This window comes from Calonectris borealis, chromosome 3 (genome assembly GCF_964195595.1).
Source record: "Calonectris borealis chromosome 3, bCalBor7.hap1.2, whole genome shotgun sequence".
NCBI classification, from domain to species: Eukaryota; Metazoa; Chordata; class Aves; order Procellariiformes; family Procellariidae; genus Calonectris; species Calonectris borealis.
This window is the reverse complement of record NC_134314.1, coordinates 121,420,337-121,441,238: the sequence shown is the minus strand read 5'-3', so window position 1 is coordinate 121,441,238 and position 20,902 is coordinate 121,420,337. Positions and strand designations below refer to the sequence as shown.

At 40.4% G+C, this 20,902-nt stretch overlaps 2 protein-coding genes across 2 annotated transcripts in view; both read right to left on the bottom strand.

Annotated features, from left to right (window-relative positions):
* TASP1 (taspase 1) overlaps positions 1–9,212 on the bottom strand; it is an 85,571-nt gene extending 76,359 nt beyond the window's left edge. Inside the window, 3 exon segments of the mRNA XM_075147704.1 lie at positions 5,488–5,556; positions 7,135–7,202; positions 9,000–9,212. Coding sequence (XP_075003805.1) covers positions 5,488–5,556; positions 7,135–7,202; positions 9,000–9,144 — 282 coding nt within the window. The 5' untranslated portion in view covers positions 9,145–9,212.
* Positions 9,213–16,809: 7,597 nt separating this feature from the next.
* The window catches only part of ESF1 (ESF1 nucleolar pre-rRNA processing protein), a 40,206-nt gene continuing 36,113 nt past the window's right edge, over positions 16,810–20,902 (bottom strand). Inside the window, exons 16-17 of the transcript XR_012673245.1 lie at positions 19,575–19,829; positions 16,810–19,209 (exon numbers count right to left, since the gene is read on the bottom strand). The gene's annotated coding sequence lies outside the window, so the exon portion shown is untranslated. The remainder of the gene's footprint in view (positions 19,210–19,574; positions 19,830–20,902) is intronic.

The following is a 20,902-nucleotide window of genomic DNA, read 5'->3' as shown; positions in this document are numbered from 1 at the left end:
GACATGAAATACACCACACAAATACATCTCTTTTTGAAAGTATGAATCTCTGCAAAGTCTGACCAAAAGATTTCAAGACTCTGTAATACAAATGGAGGAATACAACTTATGAAAATTCAGGTGTATTTTGAAATGAAAATTCAAAACCTTCAAAGAATGCAAAAACATTATTAAAACAGAAGCATGCATGCTTTCAAAGGGGGAAGAAAATAAACTGAGCTAACTGAAGCAGTGTCTTCATACCCTCGGACAGAAAAATGCAATACTGCAAGAACTATATGACTACCATAGGATGGGGAAGAACCCAATCAAAGCATGTATCCAAGAAGAGGGAGGAAGGGAAAGGAGGAAAAGGTTTATAATACAGAAGGTATCTTCAGGAATATACTTTTATTTAGAAACACAAGAAGAGATCCGCCGTTATATTTCTAAACAGACTGAAAAAAAGACAAGAAAGCAAACCAAGCATGAGCTTTGCATGATAACAGCAAGCCCTACTACTATAGAAAAGTAAAAAAGAAGAGGAAAAAGACAAATGGCTATTCAAAGCATTTTAACAAACCGTAAGCTTTCAATTATGTGAAAAATACTAGACTACCTGCTAATTACTCCACCACTGAAGTATCTCTAACTTACAAGGTAAACCTGTAGGAAAGGAGATAATACAAAGCTTTAAGACGTGAAATAAGAGTTTCATTTTCCCAAGTTACCCATCTTGTAAAAACTCAGAAGCTACCGAGACTTATTTTTAGAATCCTTTTTACTTCAAGATGTATTTATAAATGTTCTGGCAGCAAACACAGGCATGCTGAAGCTTCTAGCTGCGGTCAAAGTTGGAATGCTTGAAGAAGTTACTCAACACTATAACACTAATAGTCCTGAATTACATCTAGGCAAATAGTTAAAATGCTCTATTTTCAACATGCATTAAAGAACATTCCATCCATCTTCGACACAGTTTTGGCCATGGTTTATTTGCAACTTTTAAAAGGGATTCAAGGTCTATAGTATAGGCATTTCTTTTTACACACTGTAATTTTAATTTTTTTTGTCTGTGGGAATTTAGTGACAAGAAGTAGTAGTCTACAAGGATGAGTCACGTTCCTTTCAATTACACCAGCTAAAATGTTTTCAAAGAACACTTTTGTCACAGATTACTGTTAGCCACTCTGCTGCAAAAGATCATAGTATTGCTTTTAACTAGAATTAACGACTTCTAGTTCATTACCCATTAAAAGTTCATCTATGGTGACTGCCTTAATACAACAAGGCTGCTGGCATTGTGCTTTCATCTTTAAAGAAAAGTCCTTGGGACTAAGGTGGTATATTCAAAAATCTTAATTACTATAAAATTAATAAATAAACAAAACCAAAGAAAAAACAATTCAACAAGAAACAAGTTCTTTCACTGCAAAATTTTGCTGACAGCCACGCAAACCCGCTGCTTGAGTATACAGACAGGTTCAAAATATTCTTTGCATTGATCCACAACAACAACAAAAAATACAGAGTAAATTGAGTAATATCAGTAGCAAGGAGATCAAAACCCAAAATGTGACATCTGCTTCCCCATCAATCATATTAATTTCCAATTTAAATGATGTTCATAAAGAACATTCTACTGAAGTCAGATTAAAGAAACAAGTGATCTACACACAGGATTAATGAACTCAGAAAAAGTTTGAAATCTTCATCATTCGTTACAACAAACTTATGTTCTTGTCTCCAGTACCTGAACAGTAGACTTTCTGAAGTGCTCTATAGTCAAAGAAAAGCTTGCAATTGCACATTGCTCTCACAGCCAGCTATAAATGCAATCAGCATGTGGTTCTGTTGACAACTGCAAGTTTTAAGGCGGGTGTGTGAAGGGGGACCGCCTCCCTTCCCCAAAAAAAGCTGCCCAAATCCCTTTGTGTTTCAAGAGAAACTCAGGCTTCATATGGTGGCTGAAAGCAAGAGTGCAAAAAGAAATGGTACTGCAATAATGTCTTTGTAGAAGCATACAGTGTAAATGATGAGTCTTATGAAGCACCTTGTCCAGACCCATTTTATTACCAAAAGCTGAAAGAGGTAACATGTTCATTTGTTTCTCTGCAATGACAGAGTTCACAACCTGGAAAACATAACTGCCTTTAATCAACTTATCAAATACAGCTGATGCTCATGAAGACCAGCACAGTTATTTTAACAGTATTCTGGGTCAGCTGCTCTCATTACTTTGCAAAAGAAATCTACCTTTGCTCTAGTTAACTATTAGCATTATTATCTTAATCACAGAACACTATTCCACTTGAGATTCATATAGTCCAACAAAGAAAGGCTGTTCTTTCTCCATTTCTCCGCCTGCAAAAATAAAACAAAAAACAGACAGCATACCACAAGCAAACTGTCAGCTTGCTCATAAAAGATCAAGAGCAAGTCTTGCGCCTCAACAAGTCTTTGAAGTGATGCCTCTTGGATTAGCTGAAATTCTGTGTAATAGGAGTTGTGTAATTGAGCGGAACTGAAGAAAAAAAATTCATCTTTTGTGACACTTCCATGAAAAGATATTTGTGCCTTGCAAAACCTACAGATTTTTGGAATACGGCATTAAAAGTCCTAGATTAAATGATGTCATTAAAAAGTGATTAAATATTTCAGATAAACTCACAGCAATGTTTTCTACAGCAACCAAAATATCAAGAAGTTACAAAGAGTACTCCACAATGGAATCTGTTATCGCATTGTACAAACTTTTGTTGTTCTGTATCTTAATCTGTATTACATTGACACATGTAAACAAACTGTTTTCATACAGATTTTCACTATGTATTTGCCAAATTACAATGCTGAAGTACTTTACGAAAAGTCACTCTTTTTTCCTTCATAAAAAAAAGGGTAGTGATAGCTCATTACAGAGACAGTCAACATACAAACCTGCATTTTTACCCATAAAATTTTGTAATTGATGAGAAAAACTATTCTGTTTGCTTTGTTGACTTGCCACATGCAGTTTCTGTTTTCCATAAAGCAATAGGAAAAAAAATCAGAATTAAAAGAGAAGATGCAGCTCCAGAAATGGCAGAGATGTCTGGAAGTCCTGTTCAGAATGAGATATGAGTAGATACAAACCTTTCAACATTCTGAAACCTGACATTGGAATTTCTCTTACCAGATCCAAAAAACTTCCACTGCAAACCACACCATTTTCTGGTTTGAGCATACCTTTGATTTTTCCTCAATGTAACTGCATAGCTACGTACTTTAATTTAAAAGAAGCCCAAATCCCAAACCCAATATTCTTTATCCCAGTAACAGAGAGAACAACCCACAATTAAGAGGTTATATAAATCACTTAATGAATAAATGAAAGCCAACAATTACATTAATGACAGCAGTACAACCTGAACAAAATAATATTTAATCTTAAAAACAGGAAAAAGGAAAAAAAAATAGGTTTTGTGCAACAGTACACATAAAAATACTACCTAAGACAATTACAAAGCGCGAAAGTGGAATGATGGCGGGCATGACCACGATAGCAGCAAGACAGATGAGGAGAAAAAGGTTGCTGATAGGAGTAATTTCATAAAAAGGTTTTAATTTCATTTTAAAGCCATAACTTCTTACACAGATGTCACTTCAGAGTATTTAAATCTACTGAAGTAAAAGAAGAAAAGTCTCTTGGGGATAACAAAAACAGATAAAATATTTACCCCAGGCACAGCTGCAAAGAGATATATAACTGTTAAGTTAGGCTTCTTAAAATATGTTTTCTTCTGTGTAGCTCAGCAACACGATAAAAATCACAACACAAAGTAGATTTTTATTTTTCCCCACTGAGGAGGGAACTGACACACAAAACAATCTTGTGGAGTAACAGCAGCCTCAGTTAGTTTATGGAAGTGCACTGTAAATAATTCCATTAAAGAGATACCTTTTGTTTTCACCTAGCTATATTCTAATGTGTAAGATAACACATGAAAGCATATTTGAATAGTTCAGTGGAGACCAAAAGTACTGTTTAAAGCCAAGAAACTTGCCAAGTTAAAAGTATGACTGAAGTCTTGGCTCCTAGTCAGCACGTCTAATACATATTAAAGTACATACTGCCTGCCTTACTCTAACCCTATCAAGTATGTTAATTAACACTTTCCCAACATACGTGTAAGCAAATCCACTGCTAACCCTCTCAGAATAGTACCATAAATTCCAAACCCAGGAAATTATTTTTACAGCACAACACTTACCTTGCCTTCCTTCTTTACTAATAAAGTTGGAGAGAAAGAAGCAATTACTCCTTACAGGAGAAGAGGAATACCTGTTTCAGTCATTACTGCCATGAGGGATTAGTGGACCTGGGACAATAACCAAACTGCCTCATTTATATCCCAGAAATTCTTTTAGATTTACTCTCTTCTACATTATTTCACAGGGACTCTTCACTAAAGTCAGATGCTGTAAAAACCCCATCACTCCAAAAAGACACTTTTCCAAAAACCTCACAAACAGCTGCTCATCTCTTTATGATTATCAAGACTTTCTATCTTAATTAACAAGTACCATTTTGAAATAAAAGCATTACTTGTCCTATTCTTCTACACATATTTTGTAATAAAAATCAGAAAAAAGCATTATCTTACACTGAAATCACATTTCTCTGAACAGCCTGCTTCTAGTCTCTTATCCTATCAGAGATCATACAGACACAAAGTAAAAAATGTAAGAAAAAAAGCCTCTGCGAACTGCATTAATTCAAGCACATAGCAAAAGTATGTTGTGGGACAAAGGAAAACTTAAAATTCCTACTCCTTTTTCACACAGTCCTTTAATTGGATGGAGAGACAAGCAGCGTTCAATTTATGCAATCACTTTTGTACAATTATCCCAAAGAACTGAAAAAGATATGAATAACACAAGCCAAGAAAGCATACTCAGAGACAGTTACCTTAATATAATTACTACATGAGAGTGTTAATAGAACTACTAAAGACTAACTACACCTAAATTCTTTGGATCATAATTTCAAGAAATGAAACATAACTCAGTGTGAGATATTAATGCAAACAAAAGGAACAAGGACTTATCCTAGAATTTCTAGTTAAAATACGTGACCAGTAGCATGATTTTTTCTCCCTATCTAAGAAGCAGAGCCAGTGCAGTCTGCCTGTAACTCGGTAAATCAAAAAGAAAGTTCTCTACAAAGTGTTCAATAAGTCTTTAATGACTGTATTTATTCTTGAAGGTTAAAGACTATCTGATAAGGCATACCTAAGATGACAACCAAATTGCACCAACTAGACAACTTTTATTGAGTTTGCATTTTTAGAAAGTCTTTAAATAAATTCACTCCAAAATATAGTGTTGCAGTGGAAAAGCAGAAGATAAAATTAGCGCAGCACAAAAATGGAAATCTCAGTCGATTTCCCATTTGAATTAATACCTTCCTACAGAAAAATCTGGCAATGTACCCGAGAGACATATTTACTACTAGTCAGAAATTCATACCTCTAATTCTATAAGTGCTGCAGTCACTGCATCTGTTGCAAGAGCACCAGCCTGTAGCTTTTCAATTGCCTGTAAAACAGAATTTTTAGTTGATGATTAGGAAATTCTAATATTCTGTGACTAAGCCTTCCATTTTCCTAGTCCTGTACAAAACAAAATCTTCACCAAATTAGTTTAAAGTGTAAGAGGACATAAAAACAAGAGGCACTGGAAACAGTCAGTATGCACCATCCGAGGGCAGAGCTGAAGGCATGATTTTACTACTTCGACACTGCGACACTGCATTTAGTAGCAGATTCCTGCATGGTCAAATTTATAGCAAAATAAATTCTTATACCTGGTGTCCTCAAACACTTAATGTTTCAGTCAAGAAGTTTCTAATTTTCCTTCCAAGATTCAACAAAAATCCCTAGTACCATACATGGTAATCGTCATGAAATTGAACAGAATCTAGAAGTAAGCTCATCTAAAAGCCAACACACGAAAACAAATCAAATAAGACAACGTTATCTTCAAATTATATACACACACAAAAATTAACTTCTGGAGCCTAATATTATTTCCTAGATCCATACTGGACAAGACCTTACAGTCAAGTTCTCTCAGGGAACCCCAGAAAACAACTAGGGTTGCATCTTCAGTTGCAAGACAAACCTGTGACTGTTTGTTCTTCATACAAGTTATTTATGTTGGTTACCTAGCTTCAGGAATCTCAAATTAGACTTAAATTCAATAGCAAACAACCTTTTTTCACACATAATTAGCTGGAAAATGAGTATCATCTGGGCTAATGCACAACTTTAATGAAGCTAGTGTTAAGTTTGGATGATTTTTAAGGCTTCTCATTACAGAATTAGATCCGTATTAGGATTGAGCAACAGAACTGTAAGATGAAGTGATAATTATCAGAGGCCAACTCTGAGACTCTTCTGAAAAGCCTGCCAAGCTCCCCAGCTCCTTCTCCCTGGAGAAAGCTAAAGGCATTAGAAATCCTGGAGACAGGTCTTCGAGCTTCTCATTCAACACTTAGTAGACAGGACTTGCCAGTTCCAAAGCTAAGTTCTTGGAGGAGATAAAAAAAAAATTAATTTCAATGGAAATTAAACTCTTGCCATTTCTCCCTTTCCAGCTTTGGGAAGAGGGTTTTGATTTTTTGTTTTGTTTTTCCTGTTTCTACCTCCCTTCCTATTAAGGAGATAAGAGCTATCAAGAAGAAAAGAATTCTAGAAATCCCTGCATTCACAGTGCAATCTGGATGCTAGAGTTCAAATAAATTCCAAAAAGAGTGGACGTTGATGAAAGAAAAATCCAGACACCATATTTAGCTCCAGAAACCCGAGAGCCTCGGGAACAGTGCAGGAAGCTGTAGGAATACTCCGTGTAGGGACCTGTGACTTTCGCCTGTTCCCCCACTGTTCCTTTGGTGTCTGCTATTTGCCACCACTGATGAGAATGTTGCTGCACCTCACGGCCCTGCACTCTATTGACTCTGTATCACGTTACCTGTTGCTGCTCCTTTTTCCCCTCTAGAAATGCATACAGCCTGAGCAGCTAAACCCAGATATGCCCACTCATACTGAAGGGACAGGGCTACCGAATATACTTCTTGCATTCCCACTACAAGACTGTGGAGCTGGTAAGACATACCTTCTGACAGGCTCTTTTGCACACATGCTTGTATTCTTTAGCTTTGGATTCGGAATGATAACCTGCACCTACAATTAAGGGAAAAGGAAAAGAGATCATACTACCTGTCAAACTACAGCCTATAGTTCACATAAAGAATTAAGATACAGACAGATACAGCCTTCCTCAGACTGGATTACACTGGCATTTCCTTTTTGTATCAATGATTGACAACTTTATGCATTCCAACATTAATTCAAATACACTCAGTAAAATATAGGACACAGAGCAAGTATGCAGAAGCATACAGGTATAAATCTCAGTGTCAATCTGTTCCTATAAACATTCTCCAAGAGATTCCAGTTTTGCTTATTCGTGGAGGATTTCCAGCATTTTCCTTCTCCAGAATTTTCCTTTTTTATTTATTGTCCATCATTGGGCAAAAACGTTGGTTTTAAGTCAAACTCCAATTCTCCTTTTGCTGCTGATTTGCAAGTCTGCAGTTACCATTCTGTTCATCTTCTCATGTTTATGCTACATTTTTAGAGCTCATTACTCCTGCTTTAGAACCAGGAGAGTTCCTGGAAATAAAGATCATACCATTTTTTTCACCTTTTTCTCATTTGCAGTCTTTATGTCTGCCCTGTTGCATCCAACTATTTTGCCCTGTTTTGTAGCCAGTGCCCCCTACTTCCATACCTGAAAAATTTATCAGTGCCCACTATTCGACTAAATACAGCATCAGAAAAATAACAGACAAGACTAGCACACTGATATTCCATCTTCTTCTGTTTTGTTTTTTGAACTTGAAAAATACGCTTGTATTTATGTCAGCTTCCCTTTCCTCACCTCTAGAAATGTTAACTTTGAGAAACTCTAATAAAATAAGTTTTAACACTACTAGTGAAAGAAAAAGATTTTTAAACAAAGTAAAGTAACCCAGTAAAGGACAACATATTGAATAATTCTATCTCCTCTTAAAATAGAATACCAGGGTTGTCAAATATCAACCCAGAATAAGTTCTCTGAGGGTTTGTTTTTGTTTTTGGTTTTTTTTTTTACCTTAAGGATTTTATAAACCAAGTAGCATGTTGGTTTTTCAAATATTTTAGGTGACACCAGGCCACTTTGCTCAATTTCACCTCATGTCATCACACATATGCTAAAAACAAATACACAGCCAGATATAAGCATCACTAATATTTTCAGGATTAACAGTATTTAAAAAAGAACCTATTAGAAAAGAATTTATGAACAAGACACACATAACACATCATTTTTGTATCACATCTGAGTAGATGATCTCTTCATTACACATGGAAAAATAAATAGTAATTCACTTAAATACGAACAATATATTAAAAAAAAAAATAGACTTGGAGGAAAATTTTCAAAAGGGTAAAAAAAGTGAAGTTCTGCAACAAACAGCCTAAGGAGTTTTCAAAAAGTCTTAACTGGACTGTCCTTTCGGACAAGCTAGGCAAGAAACTGTCAGTAACAAAACAGATCCTACAGGTCTTTCTGTAGGGTAAGGGAATAGACTGAAGGATCTCTCACATTTTGTAGCCTTCCCAAGCTTAGCAGACAACTGCAGAATTTGACATTTTATAACCATTTAATTTAGGGATTCTGTTTGCGGTTTTCTTTGTCAAGGAGGAAAAAAAAATACCATTCAGAACATCCAAAACCCTACATTTTTATTAACAATTTCCAAGATCCGCCAGCCAATGCAAATTCCAATCAAACTCTCCACTCCCAGATTTACACCCAAAGTTAATGTCACTTCATTAACATACTAGTAGTCCAAAGCCAATATAAAATTTTAGTTGATTTTTAGTTTGTATATGCACTATTTCCAATCCAGCTGTTATGCTTCAGCATCTTACCTGCATGGACAAGCACAAATCCCACTCGTTTTCCTCTTTGGGTTTGCTTTGTTTCGGACTCTTTGACCACCACTTTTACAGCTGTAACCTGAGACGATTTGGAAGGTAACACTTCTCCTGAACTTATCCCCTTCTCCATGATCATACATTAGGATCACCATCTTCTACTGGAAAAGAGCATCCTTCCATTCAAAAATAAACTCTGGAGAGGAATCATCCTAAAACCAAATCACATACACATGTTAGATACTGATTTCAAGAGATGAATTTCATACAAATAACTTCAGAAAGAACTTTTGGAAGAGAGGTTTGAAACAAGGAGATTATGCCTCTTGAAAGAAGGGCTTCTAAGTTCTGCCTCTTCCCTAGCTAACAGTATTAATGAGACTTAAAATAAGTCCATGTTTCAAGTTGAAAGCAGCCTTTTCGTTATGACTTAATTTGAACCTAATAATCTTTCCAGCCATTGTAGGGAATTGTTGATATAAGGCTTGCCCATGACTGAGAGAAAGCTACTTTCCACGGTCTCCTTTTATTCAACAGTACAACTTATTTCTCCACCCATCATGCCTAACTAGTTTTTAACGTGATGATGCTCCATAGCCACAATCTTTACTTCTTAAAAGTGTCATTCCCTGCTTGTGTGGAAAGTCCTAAACAGCACTGTAGCAATGCTGGCAAAAGCTGAAAGACAGTACATATGGTTGCACGGCAGAATCTCCTATCCTCAAATCACATACTGGCATCTGCCCGCGCGATTTTGTGTCTACATTTTATGTAGGGGATGCAGAATCCCCTACAGGAACACAAATTCAATAGAAGTTACGAACATGTGCTCCAGAGAATTGTAGCATATGAGTAACACTTAAAAATGCCATATCTTTTCCTTTCTTTTGCAGGAAATAGCTGTTTAAGATCCTGTAATGAACTCCTACTCTTCCATATTTTTTCATCCCTTAACCTTATTATTCTCCACGAATTTGCAGGGGGGAAAGAAAAAAAGAAATTTTTTTATGGCAAAGTATTTCTAAAGAAATGCCAAATAAGCCTAAAACAGTGAAAGAAAGTTTGCCTAGGTAAGTGTAAGGATAGCTACCATGATTATTAGTGAACCACAACATGCTTAAGTCGATCTCAAATAATTTAGTAACCCTATTTGTTTCTGATCTTAACCAGTAAGATCTTTATAAAATCTAACGTTTATAGAAAGTTAATGGAAAAACTGTCAGTATTTTCCAGCATATAAAACAAAAAAGCTCCCAAGTTAAATACAGAACTATGTATTTTTCAGGAGTCAGAAAACAAATTCATTGTATTTACTGCTCCTCTTATCCACAGCCTAATACACGTGAATCCTGACACAACACCACTTTTCTAGTTCAGCAGGTAAAATCAAAACCAGAGACATTCTACATGTTGAATTAATTCAGGAAGTGAAAAAGCATATAGTGTTAATGCATGAATGGAGAAAACCTCTATAAGATATTAAGGCATTCCAGCATGATGTCTATCACTCCTACCACCTCGAAAGGGACTACTTGTAACCTAAGAATACTAGAAAGTGAATAGAAGTGAAAAAAATGAGATGTTTAATACATAGGATTTAAACCACAGATTTCGCAAATGCTATATGGCTTACTCCAGTAATTAAATACCACTCCATTTAAACAACCAAAACAATGCAAATTATGATTAGCAAGATTCAGCACTGGCACAGAACAGACAAACCGCTGGTTTACCACAACCACCCTTTCAATAATGAAAATTAGCACAGCTTTCTAGGAAGTTATGTATTTCCACTCATTTTTTCTTAGATGCTAAATGTATATAGGTATCTTCATATATTTATAAATTTATATTTTAAAATTAAATATGAACTTATTGTTATAGTTATAAATATATATATTTATACAAAATGAAAGACCACTACAATACATAGACTCTACAGAGATAAAAAGCATTTATGACTACATCCAATTGTAATGGTCTCCTGTATAAACTTCAGAGCTAAAATTAAAGTCCTAATCACTGCATTTACTTCCTTTTTGCTAATAATAATGAAGAAAGCTCCAGCAGCCATTGGCACAGGCAGTAAGCTGAAACACAGCCCGTTTTCTACAAACTCCGCTTTGCTGCATCTTATTACACCACACAGAATGTCATTACAGCAACAGGGGCACGACAAAGACTTAAGTAAAATGGCAGAGGAGCAAGTAAGGAACCTATATTCTTGCAGAAATGGAAGAAATAGCACGGTGGTAAGGAAAGTCATAATGATGGTAGTTAAATCGTTTTTGAAAAGGAAGATACAGATGCCACTTAAAGACTAACTAATAGCATAACTCCAGACTGAAAACCCTAATCAGGCCTTTTACATACACTTGGGTCTGAGGATGCGTTTCTTTTTACCAGACAACGTCTAGTCAACCTATCTCAATAATTTTCTTCAGTTCATAACACTTCCTCCACATTAACTCAATTTTGTCAAACCCCTTCCATCTCAAACCGTTCTTCAAGTCCTTTCAAATTTCATTCACGAACCTGCTGCTTCCACTTTGTAAGCTCCTGTTGGACCCAACCTTTCCCCTTCTAGCTTCTTCTAGGATTTATCTTTATTTTTCTCTTTCCTGGCTGTCATACATTCATCACTTCTGATCTCATCCCTCCTTGTCACACAGTTCACTGTTCTACATCTATACAGCTACAGAAATGGTGGAGGAATATACTCTCGTTCGCCTCCTGAAGAACCATAATGATTTTACCAAAATAGCCCAAAGCACTTATGGCACTGAAAAAGTAACGCTGAATCCTACACAGGCACTCAAAAAAATGTAAATAACTCGAGTGTCACACCCAAGGTAGAACGAGTTGCGCAGTCTTTCAGCGCACTTGCCATAGGCGCCACAGCTGTTCTATCAGACAAGAGGTGACTCTCGCCATTCCCCCTGATGCAAAGCTCTGCCTAATGCTCGCTGCACAGAAACTAGTGTTTCCTACCGAGCAAACACTTACAGATGCGGCAGAGGGATGAAGGAAGGAAGAGAGGGACACACCGATGTCACTGTCTCGATACCGGCAATACGGAAGAGTTTGTTTTTAACAGCTTGTAGGTTTTACAGTAAGAGGCCCGAGGGGGAGGAGGACGAAGAGCAACAGGGCCAGAGAAAAGCGCTTAACCCCACGAGCGAGCGGCCCAGCCCCCGCGAGGGAACGCTTCCACCACCACGAGGGAACAGCAGCAGCCGAGAAGCTGACGAGGAAACGAGCAGCCGGCAGCCACGAAACACGAGTAGAAAAGAAACTTTTATTTGGGAAAAAAAATCCTCGGCGAGAGCGGCCGCGGCCGCCCCACCGAAGCCCCCGGGGAGGAACGGGCGGCCCCTCGCTGGCACGGTGGCAGAAGCCCCCGCACAAGCGGGAAGGCGCGCACGCCTGCCCGGCGGAAGAGGCCGGGGCGGCCGCAGGGCGGGAAGGAGGCGCAGCCCGGCGCCCCCTCAGCCCCGTTACCGCCTCAGGGAGGCAACGGCCAACGGCCGCCGCCCGGGGAGCCGCCGCCGGGCCCCACCATCGCCATGGCAACGCCCAGGGGCACCGCCTCCCCCTCGGGAGGGGGGGCGGCAGCGGAGGGGGTGACGTCACCCAGGGGAGCCCCCGCCGCCGGCGGCGGCGCGCGGACCGCTCGAGCCCGCGCGGGCGCTTCGCGGCTCGGCCGTTATGGCCCGCCGCTGCCCGCGGAGCCCCGGGGAGGAGAATAAGCGAGCGCGGGGAGGTGAGAGAGGACAGGCCGGGGAGAGGCGGGGATCGGCGGGCTAAGGCGGGGCAGGGCGGAACCAGGCACGAAGCACTCACCCTCTACCGCCGTCAGCCTCGCGCACACCCGGAACCGTCCGCCCGCCCGTTGCCTCGGTGAGGATGAGGCGTCCCGCCCACCGCCTCCCTCCGATTGGGCGAGGCGAGCCAGGCGACCGGAAACCGCGTAGCCGCCGATTGGCGGCTCAGAAGGCGAATGCCGCGCCAGCTGCCACGGGAGCACCAATCGCGGCGGGGGGCGGGGGCTCAGCCCGGGGGAGGGCGTAGTGGCTGCCGCTAAAGGGCAGGGCGCCCCCACTTTTCCCCTTAGGCTGGGTACAGTGACGGGGGGCCATTAAGTGTCCGCTTGCCGCATGTCAGGCGGGCCCTGCCGGCCGAGGGGGCTCAGGGGGCGCCTGCGAGAGAGCGGGTGCCGGCCAGGCCCAGGCGGCGGCCTTCGGCTTCCTCGTGGGTGCGGGAAATGGCGGCCGCGGCCTCCCGGAGGAGAAGGCGCTGCCCGGGCCGGGGGAGCCGGGCCCGGGGCTGTGGGGAGCGAGGGTGGGACACGGGCGTGGCCCATCCACCTACCTGCCTGTGAAGCAGCTCTGCCCCGCCGGCCGCCAGCCCTCTCCCGGGCTGCTGGGCCTTCGGGCCGCTTCTCTGTCCCTCACCTTGGGTAACTTCTTCTCAAACTGCTGGTGCCATCGAGCAAAACCGGATGAAAAGTTAGACCGATGCCTGATGCGTTTTGCATAAGGATTCGGATAGTTTTTGTTACCGTGCTCCCACCAGATGTACGACTTCAGGTATCGGGCCTGAACAAAACCTGACTGATTACAAATAAATGTTTTTCATAATAGCCCTGTCAGGAAATCTTCACACCAGTCAGATACTTTGCATTTCCCTTCTTCAGTGGGCATTTGAGGCTTGTGTGCTGTTAGAGGAACATTGACTTCTTACTAATTTCTGCCCATATTTCTGTAAAGGGGACTCAACATCACCTCTCCCAGCAGCATTTTCTAAAGCTACCTTCCCAAAAATGAGGGCAGCCTCATCTAAATCCCATTTCCTTCATACCTTCTCCAATGATCGTTACCATCAGTCTTGGGAACCAGCTGCATATGTGCGTGTCACTTCGTTTACCACAGTCCACGTTGTCTACAGTTCCCAAAGTGGCCTCACAATTAACGGCCCCTGCTCTTTGTAGGACTATGAAACTAGACCAGATGTTCTTCTGGACATATATCATGAAGTACGTTTATCCTAGCTGACGCCTCAAATTCTCATTTGCAAAGGTCAGCTTTTTCAAGTTTAAACTGTAAAATTTTTATAAGATCAAAACACAGTTGTTCTTTTTGCAGATTTCAGTAAAGTCTTCCCTGATCTCTTGCTCAAGCTCCGATGTGAGAAGTGACAGGATATATTTCATACAAAAGATTCTCCTGACCTCTCTAGATGAAACATTTCAACTCCTCTACCTTTTTCTTTTCCTAAAAGCGAGCACAGCATGTAGCTGTTGCAATGGTTGCTACCACAGTGGACAGTATCATTCCTTCTCTGCAAACAAGTTGTCAGAAAATCACCTGCCTCAGCCAAACTACAATTTTTTAAGGGAATTTTTACAAATTAAGTTTCTACAGTACTTCCTCTGACACCAGTTTCATTCAGTAGCCAAAATACATTTCAAAGCAAATAATAACTAGTAATAGATTACTTACACTTCTTACCATCATTACCACATAAGACAAACACGTAATTTGGTCTCACTTACATTTGTACATGTTGTACACGAGCTATATCGTATATTAAACATTATCAGAAACTTTAGCACTGAACTGTCGAGAACCAAACAAAAAATCTGGAAACTAACCTTTTTACCCCCAGACTTTATTCCATCTCCACTGCATCTTAATCTTCCTACGTAGGATCTTCCCCAGGCATTCAGGAGGCTCCTTTCTGGCCTGCCTTATAATCACAGAAATCTCTTTTATGGCTTTTTTTCCCAATAAATAACAACGTGCTTCCATTAATTTTTGTATTAGTCTTTTTTTTTTTTCCTCCAAAGACCAGCCTTAAATTTTTTTAACGATGCAAAAAAATGTCAAGAACAAATGCAAGTCTCCTTTTTCAGCACATGTTTTTGGCACACAAAACTATGTGGCTTATGGAGATCGGCTTTTGTCTTCCACGTTACCAGGTGCTTCCTCTTCTGTTGGATAAAACTACAAGGAAATAACGTGAAGTCCACAAACCCTTAGAAAATCTTTGGCCTCCTTTCACAGATTTTAACGTGAGGTCCAAATCCCAGTTGCGAGTTGCTCTGTTGCCAATTTTTTTTTTTAAAAGTCCTCGTTATTCTCGACAGTGATGCTGAAGTGAACCAAGGTGATTCCACAAAGTACTTTTTTTGCCTCTCAGATGGCAATAGTTATATTTGAGCTAGGACGATCTGACTTTTGGGGAAAGGGAGGGTGTTGTGTGGAAGTGTTGGAACGCACTTGCCTTCTGGCTGCAGCCTTTCTTCGACACACAGCGTTGGCCGCTACCAAAGAAGCTTCGATTTGACCTTATGCATTCACCTCTATGTCCTGTATGAGGTCCTACGCACCTTCTGCCCCCCCCCCCCCCGTTTTCCCTTTCTCTCTCCACCTCCCCTGCTGTCGGCTAAGAAAGAGGCAGCACAACATGTGGCTGACTGAGCTACACATATTTTGACTTGACCCTTCCGTCAAATCTCCTTGAAGTTGGCCAGCAGGTTCAAATTATGAAGGTAGGCTGACAGACTGATGGATGGACAGCGTGATCGCAGAGCCCTTCTTTCTTTAGGGGGGCAGCTAAAATCACCATCAATGTTTGGTCCTACCCCGTTCTCCAGGAGAACTCGGTTTCAAATCCAAATGTCTGTTTTCACTTGTTTTTTGATGCTCCTACTTAACTTGTCCCCTGCCGCCAGTGACAGTTTCCAAACTAGCCAAATATTTCTTGGTTTTTCCTATTTTCTGGTCCTCGCTCTTGTCTAGATTTGTGGTGCTACTCCAACACAAAGGTGATCTCATTCTGTAAATCATTCCTCAGCGTATGGGTTTGAAGTGAAAGGCTTCCTTTATTCCTTTTACAAAGTTTCCAGCTGTGTGTTAATGCCTGGTTTTGGTTTTGTTCTATTTCTTGTTGATTATCTTAGATTTCTTCTTAAACTTTGTCTGTGTTTTGAAGCAGACTCTACTAGTTTTACTTCCTAATTTGATAAAGAGCTTATCTGCTGCTTTAACTTAGTTTGAATAAAAGTGGCTGTTCAAGTCCAGAGGCTTCAGTGAGGCTTCATCTCACTTGCTATACTATAATGAAACCATTAGTTAAATAAAATCTGGGATAAGAATACAGACACGTATGTCACCGCCTAATTACTTCTTGGAACTTCAAGTATTGTTTTAATACTGACACCCTCCATTTCCTGAAAGAAAAGCTCAGAGAGTGGATACTTTTTGGGTATTTTTGACCAAACGTTGAGTGGGATGATCTCTGTGCTGAGTAAGAAGAATTTAAATGCGTTTGCAGCCAGGCAGACCCACGGACATTCACGCAAGTACAAGCACATCCCTGCAAGAAGCGCTACAGTACAACGCAGCTGGAAACTTCTCCTTTGACCAGGATTTCGAGAAGCGTTCTGCTCCAGAGGTGTGAGCGACACTCAGTTAGAAGCTATGTGCAAGGGATGTGCATTTGCTGTTAAACTCGGCGAGTTGCTTAGCAATTTTGCCAAGCAAAATCATGTGCCTCAGCTCAGGGAAACAAGATGAAGTCCAACCTCTCTCTGCTGCTTCACAACTCCCGTTTCAGACTCCAGAGTATAAAGTCTTCTCAAACAGGGTTAGGGTGGATGCCCCATATGTGTCCTCCAGTTCCTCCACTGAGGAAATTCCTTGCAGAAATAAATTTTGGAGTTTCTTTGAGTAAGTCTAGGCAACACAGTATGCATCTATGAGGTTCTGTCAAATCAGGTCCACATATCTGACAACATACATTCAGATACCATAGTAGTTTATTACAATGATGTGGACAAAGTACAAAGAAAAGGGAGGAATCATTTGATACCTCTGCTAGTTACAACCTCCAGGACTGCTGATTTTTATTAGGGTTTTTATAGGTTTCTTCAAACCTATAGCGAAGCAATTCAGCTACTTCAAGGCAGACTAGAATTTGGAGTTGAAGATGCTAAGCTGTAGCCTTCAGGTGCAACGAAGGAGAATATTTAATAGTAGGTAACAAGAAAGGCAAGCTTTTCATCACTGTTCAGATCTCCTCTCTAACAATTCTCTAGCTTTTTTGTGGGGCAACAGGAGAGCTGCTTTGAATAACGAGATCCTGAGCTCACAAAACCACTTTATCCCTGCTTTACAAAAGAAGGCATTCCAGGCAACAAATAGCTGAACCTTTAGGTTGGGAGGTTTCAGTGCTTTTGGACAGCTGTTAAAGGAGAGAGATGCTGAGAAAAGGCAGTAGAAGAGGAGGAGACTCACATCCCTCTCCTATCCCTTTGGACCCAGATGAGAGGACAACCTTAAACAATCAATTCAAGACACTTTAACAAAGAATTTGTCTGGGAAGTGGCCAAGTGAGAAGAAAAAAGAAAAAAAAGAAATGGCAAGCACATAGAAATCAAGCCCTATATCGACCATTCCAGTTTAGTTTAGAAACTTTGCAACTCACTTCTACAGTCAACAGAAAAAGCAGCTGAATGCACCAACAAAGATGAACAGGAACTTTTATCTGAATGATTGCATGCAAAAGGAGAACAGCATCTGAAGGCCGTTGTAAAGGCTGGAATGAATCCACTCAGATACCACATTATTAATCCCCCTGGAAGACTGGCTGGTCTTTGCAGGTAGCATAAGTAAGCCTGTGGTCTTCTCCAGGCATGCTTGTTGTTTCCTCTGCATATGAAGAGGCCCCTTCTTTGACTTCCAGCCAGTAAAATAATGTTTTTTCCAGATAATGAGCCGCTTTACATGAGGAAAATACTCTAGCATCCTGGACCTGTCTAAATAGCATTCCACGTACTCCCGGCTGCTCAACGCCCACACACAGTTATTTCCAACTCTCGTTCCATCGCATCTCAAAAAACTCTAACTTGATGTGATTGCGATCTTCTCTCAGCCAGCTTTCACAGTTGTAACTAGATGGGGGCCAAATCATAAGACACAGGACTTTTGAGAAATGAAACTTCAAATACACATTCATCAGCCATTGCCAAAATAACCACTAGTAGTAAATCCCTGCAAGGCTTTGTCTTTATTCCTTAAAGATGGAAAGTGAGTTATATGTGTACTGGGTACATACTGGCCATTGTAGCAGAATAGTCATCTCCCATCAACCGCTGTGGGAAATCAGGAAGCCAGGACTCACAGAACAGTGGTTTTGAGAGTCGGAGGTCATTTCTCTTCACGCCCACACAAAGCATAGTGCAGATTTAAATATGACAATTTAAAAGTACATATTTTGGCAAAACGGGCCAAGTTGGTGACTAAGTAAATCCTGGACTGGGTTTTCTCCACAGGATTTATCGTCTCACTATTTTTATGGGTTTTGACCTGCATGGTTGCTTTCTGCAGCTCTCCATGGGTAATGATTTAGTCCAAACCAAAGTTGTTTTATTGCACTCAAGGTGTGATACAATGTCAGTAGGGCAGTCTTCGCAACATCCTCCTCTCCAAATTCTGTGATACTGATCCAAGTGCAACAAAGAGAGTTCAGGATACTTAAATTGACTGTGAAGCTATAAAAACAATTGGCAGAATCACTCTCTTATTGGGGAAGTTCTGATCTTCAGGATGCAAAATGAGGAGGAAGAAAAAAAATCCATTTTCATTCCTCCAAGTAGCTCATGAGCTCTATCAGCAAATTCATGTTTTGGAGAGGTTGAGATCAGTAGAAAAATTGATGCAAGTTTATTTCAGGACAGAATTTGCACTTCTCATCTACAGCTCTTTTAAATATGTGCATTTAAGTTCATTACTGTTACCCCCCTTCTGTACTTCTTACCTTTCACCTTTCAAAAATTTGACTTACAGCAAAGTAAGGCAGCCATTCCATGACGAATGCATCCTTGCTTACCAAGGCAACTTGCTTTGCTGTCAAATGTAAATTTTGGGCCCCTTAAGAAAGCCAGTAACTTCAAATTTAGTGATACATTTATATTCCTTTTAGATGTCACCAGTCTGCTACACCTGTTTTGATGCTAATACAAGAGTGCTGCAAGTAGCTCTGTCGCCTTCACCTCGCGCAGCATCCCTTTGACTCGGTAGACTCCACGGAGAGCCATATGCAGCACGCTACTGTTCACTGCTAACAGTTGGGACGTGCATGGAAGTGGTCAGTCTGGTCTTCTGGATTGAGGTGATGATCCATACGTGAGGCAGATGGGCTTCCATGGAGCACGTGGGGTTGTGGTTTTTATTTAATTAGAATAAATTAAAATTAAAAACCTGCTAACAAAACAGTCATTTTGCAAAGTTGAGCACTTAAATACCAAAATATAGAATATTGAAGACTGCTTCCCATCATGGCATTTTCCTGTCAGACTACAGCTCAAAGAAAAGCATCCGTTTATGTAACTGAAACGGATGCCAGAGCTGATTTCACACGTACCATGCTCGATTTTCTGTCTGACATGGTTTTGGTTCCTAGGCATTTGTATTTAGTTTCCTCATACAAGAGCTCTAACATTCACCAAATGAGAAACATGCGAAAAAAAATGCGTAACTTGCGGTTGATTTGGGAGTTACTGACCTTCTTTCCCACCTCCGGCTGTCAGGACGCCCTCCAGAACAACTCTTGGTCAACACCAGAGGCGTCGGTCATCACCGCGCATCTTCTCACACTCTCTCCCTGATGGTGCTGCTCAGTCGGTACTTTTGCAGAACTCTTTCAGGAAAAGGACTGACAGCTCATGCTGCCCTGCCCCAAAATCCTGCTCAAGCCCAAGGCATCCGTTCTTGGGGCAGCTCACGCACCCATTCCCCCTTTGATTGCTCCGGCATTAACCTAAGGGAAAAAGCAGATGGGAGAATGAGGAAGGAAAGAAGCTGATGCTTAGGGGGTTGCACTCCACAGAAATTATTTTAACTCTTAATCACCTGTAAAAATCACGAGCGTCCTAAAACAGTTACTTTGCTATTCTTAGTCCTTTTGGTAACTGCTTAAGACTTATATTTTCCATGGACAAACTGCCAACCTACTTGAGCAGCGGTTCAGCCACACACGTTGCTGACTGCAATGGGCAGTTTTTCTGTTGTAGTTCAGACTTACAATGACAATCTTTTGACTCATGGTGTCGGAAGTCAACACAAACCCTATCTGCTTCAATTGTCCTTTCCCTCCTTCCCTGTCCCAGAAATATAAAAAGGTCTTAGTGCATTGGTCAGGATTGTAGTGCAAAGCCAAGGGATTTGTGCAGTGCCAAGGAGCGCTTGGGACGCAGTCCAAGAGCATTTGCCCATTAAAACATGGCAACCAGCCTTTGGATCGGGTGTCTCTGAGAATGGGACAGGAGCAAGGTTTGCCAGGGCACTCACTGGAGGCTAGAAGCGATGTTGTTTAAAACCTGCATAGTCTCGCATGGCTGAAATACAGAGCTGGAACAGTACTGAGCAGGGATTACTCATATGCTAGTGATGAGGAGGATATAAAGTATAATGACCTTAAGTGACATTAATCAGATTGGATCCAGGGCCCGCACAAAAATATTCCCATTTATAACACCATATGTCAAGCACAGAAAAATACACAAGACAATAGACCTTTCTGCCACCTTGCCTTGCTTTTTTACAGGAATACAGTAACATAGTCCTGTGCATGAAAAGATATATTTTTACATTCAAAAGTTCTTTTAAGTATTCTATGAAATAAATAATGAAAATTACTGTGCCATCAGAACTACTACTTTTGTTGTTATCATAGCTACAAAACTGAGGTTGAGGTATTTAACTCATGATTTAAGACAAATGCAAAACAACCTAATTACTCTAGTAGTTTTAAATATATATTATATATAATGTAAGTTTCTAAGACTTTGTTTTAAAAAAAAACACAGTATTTTGGTTGGTTGTTTTGTTTGC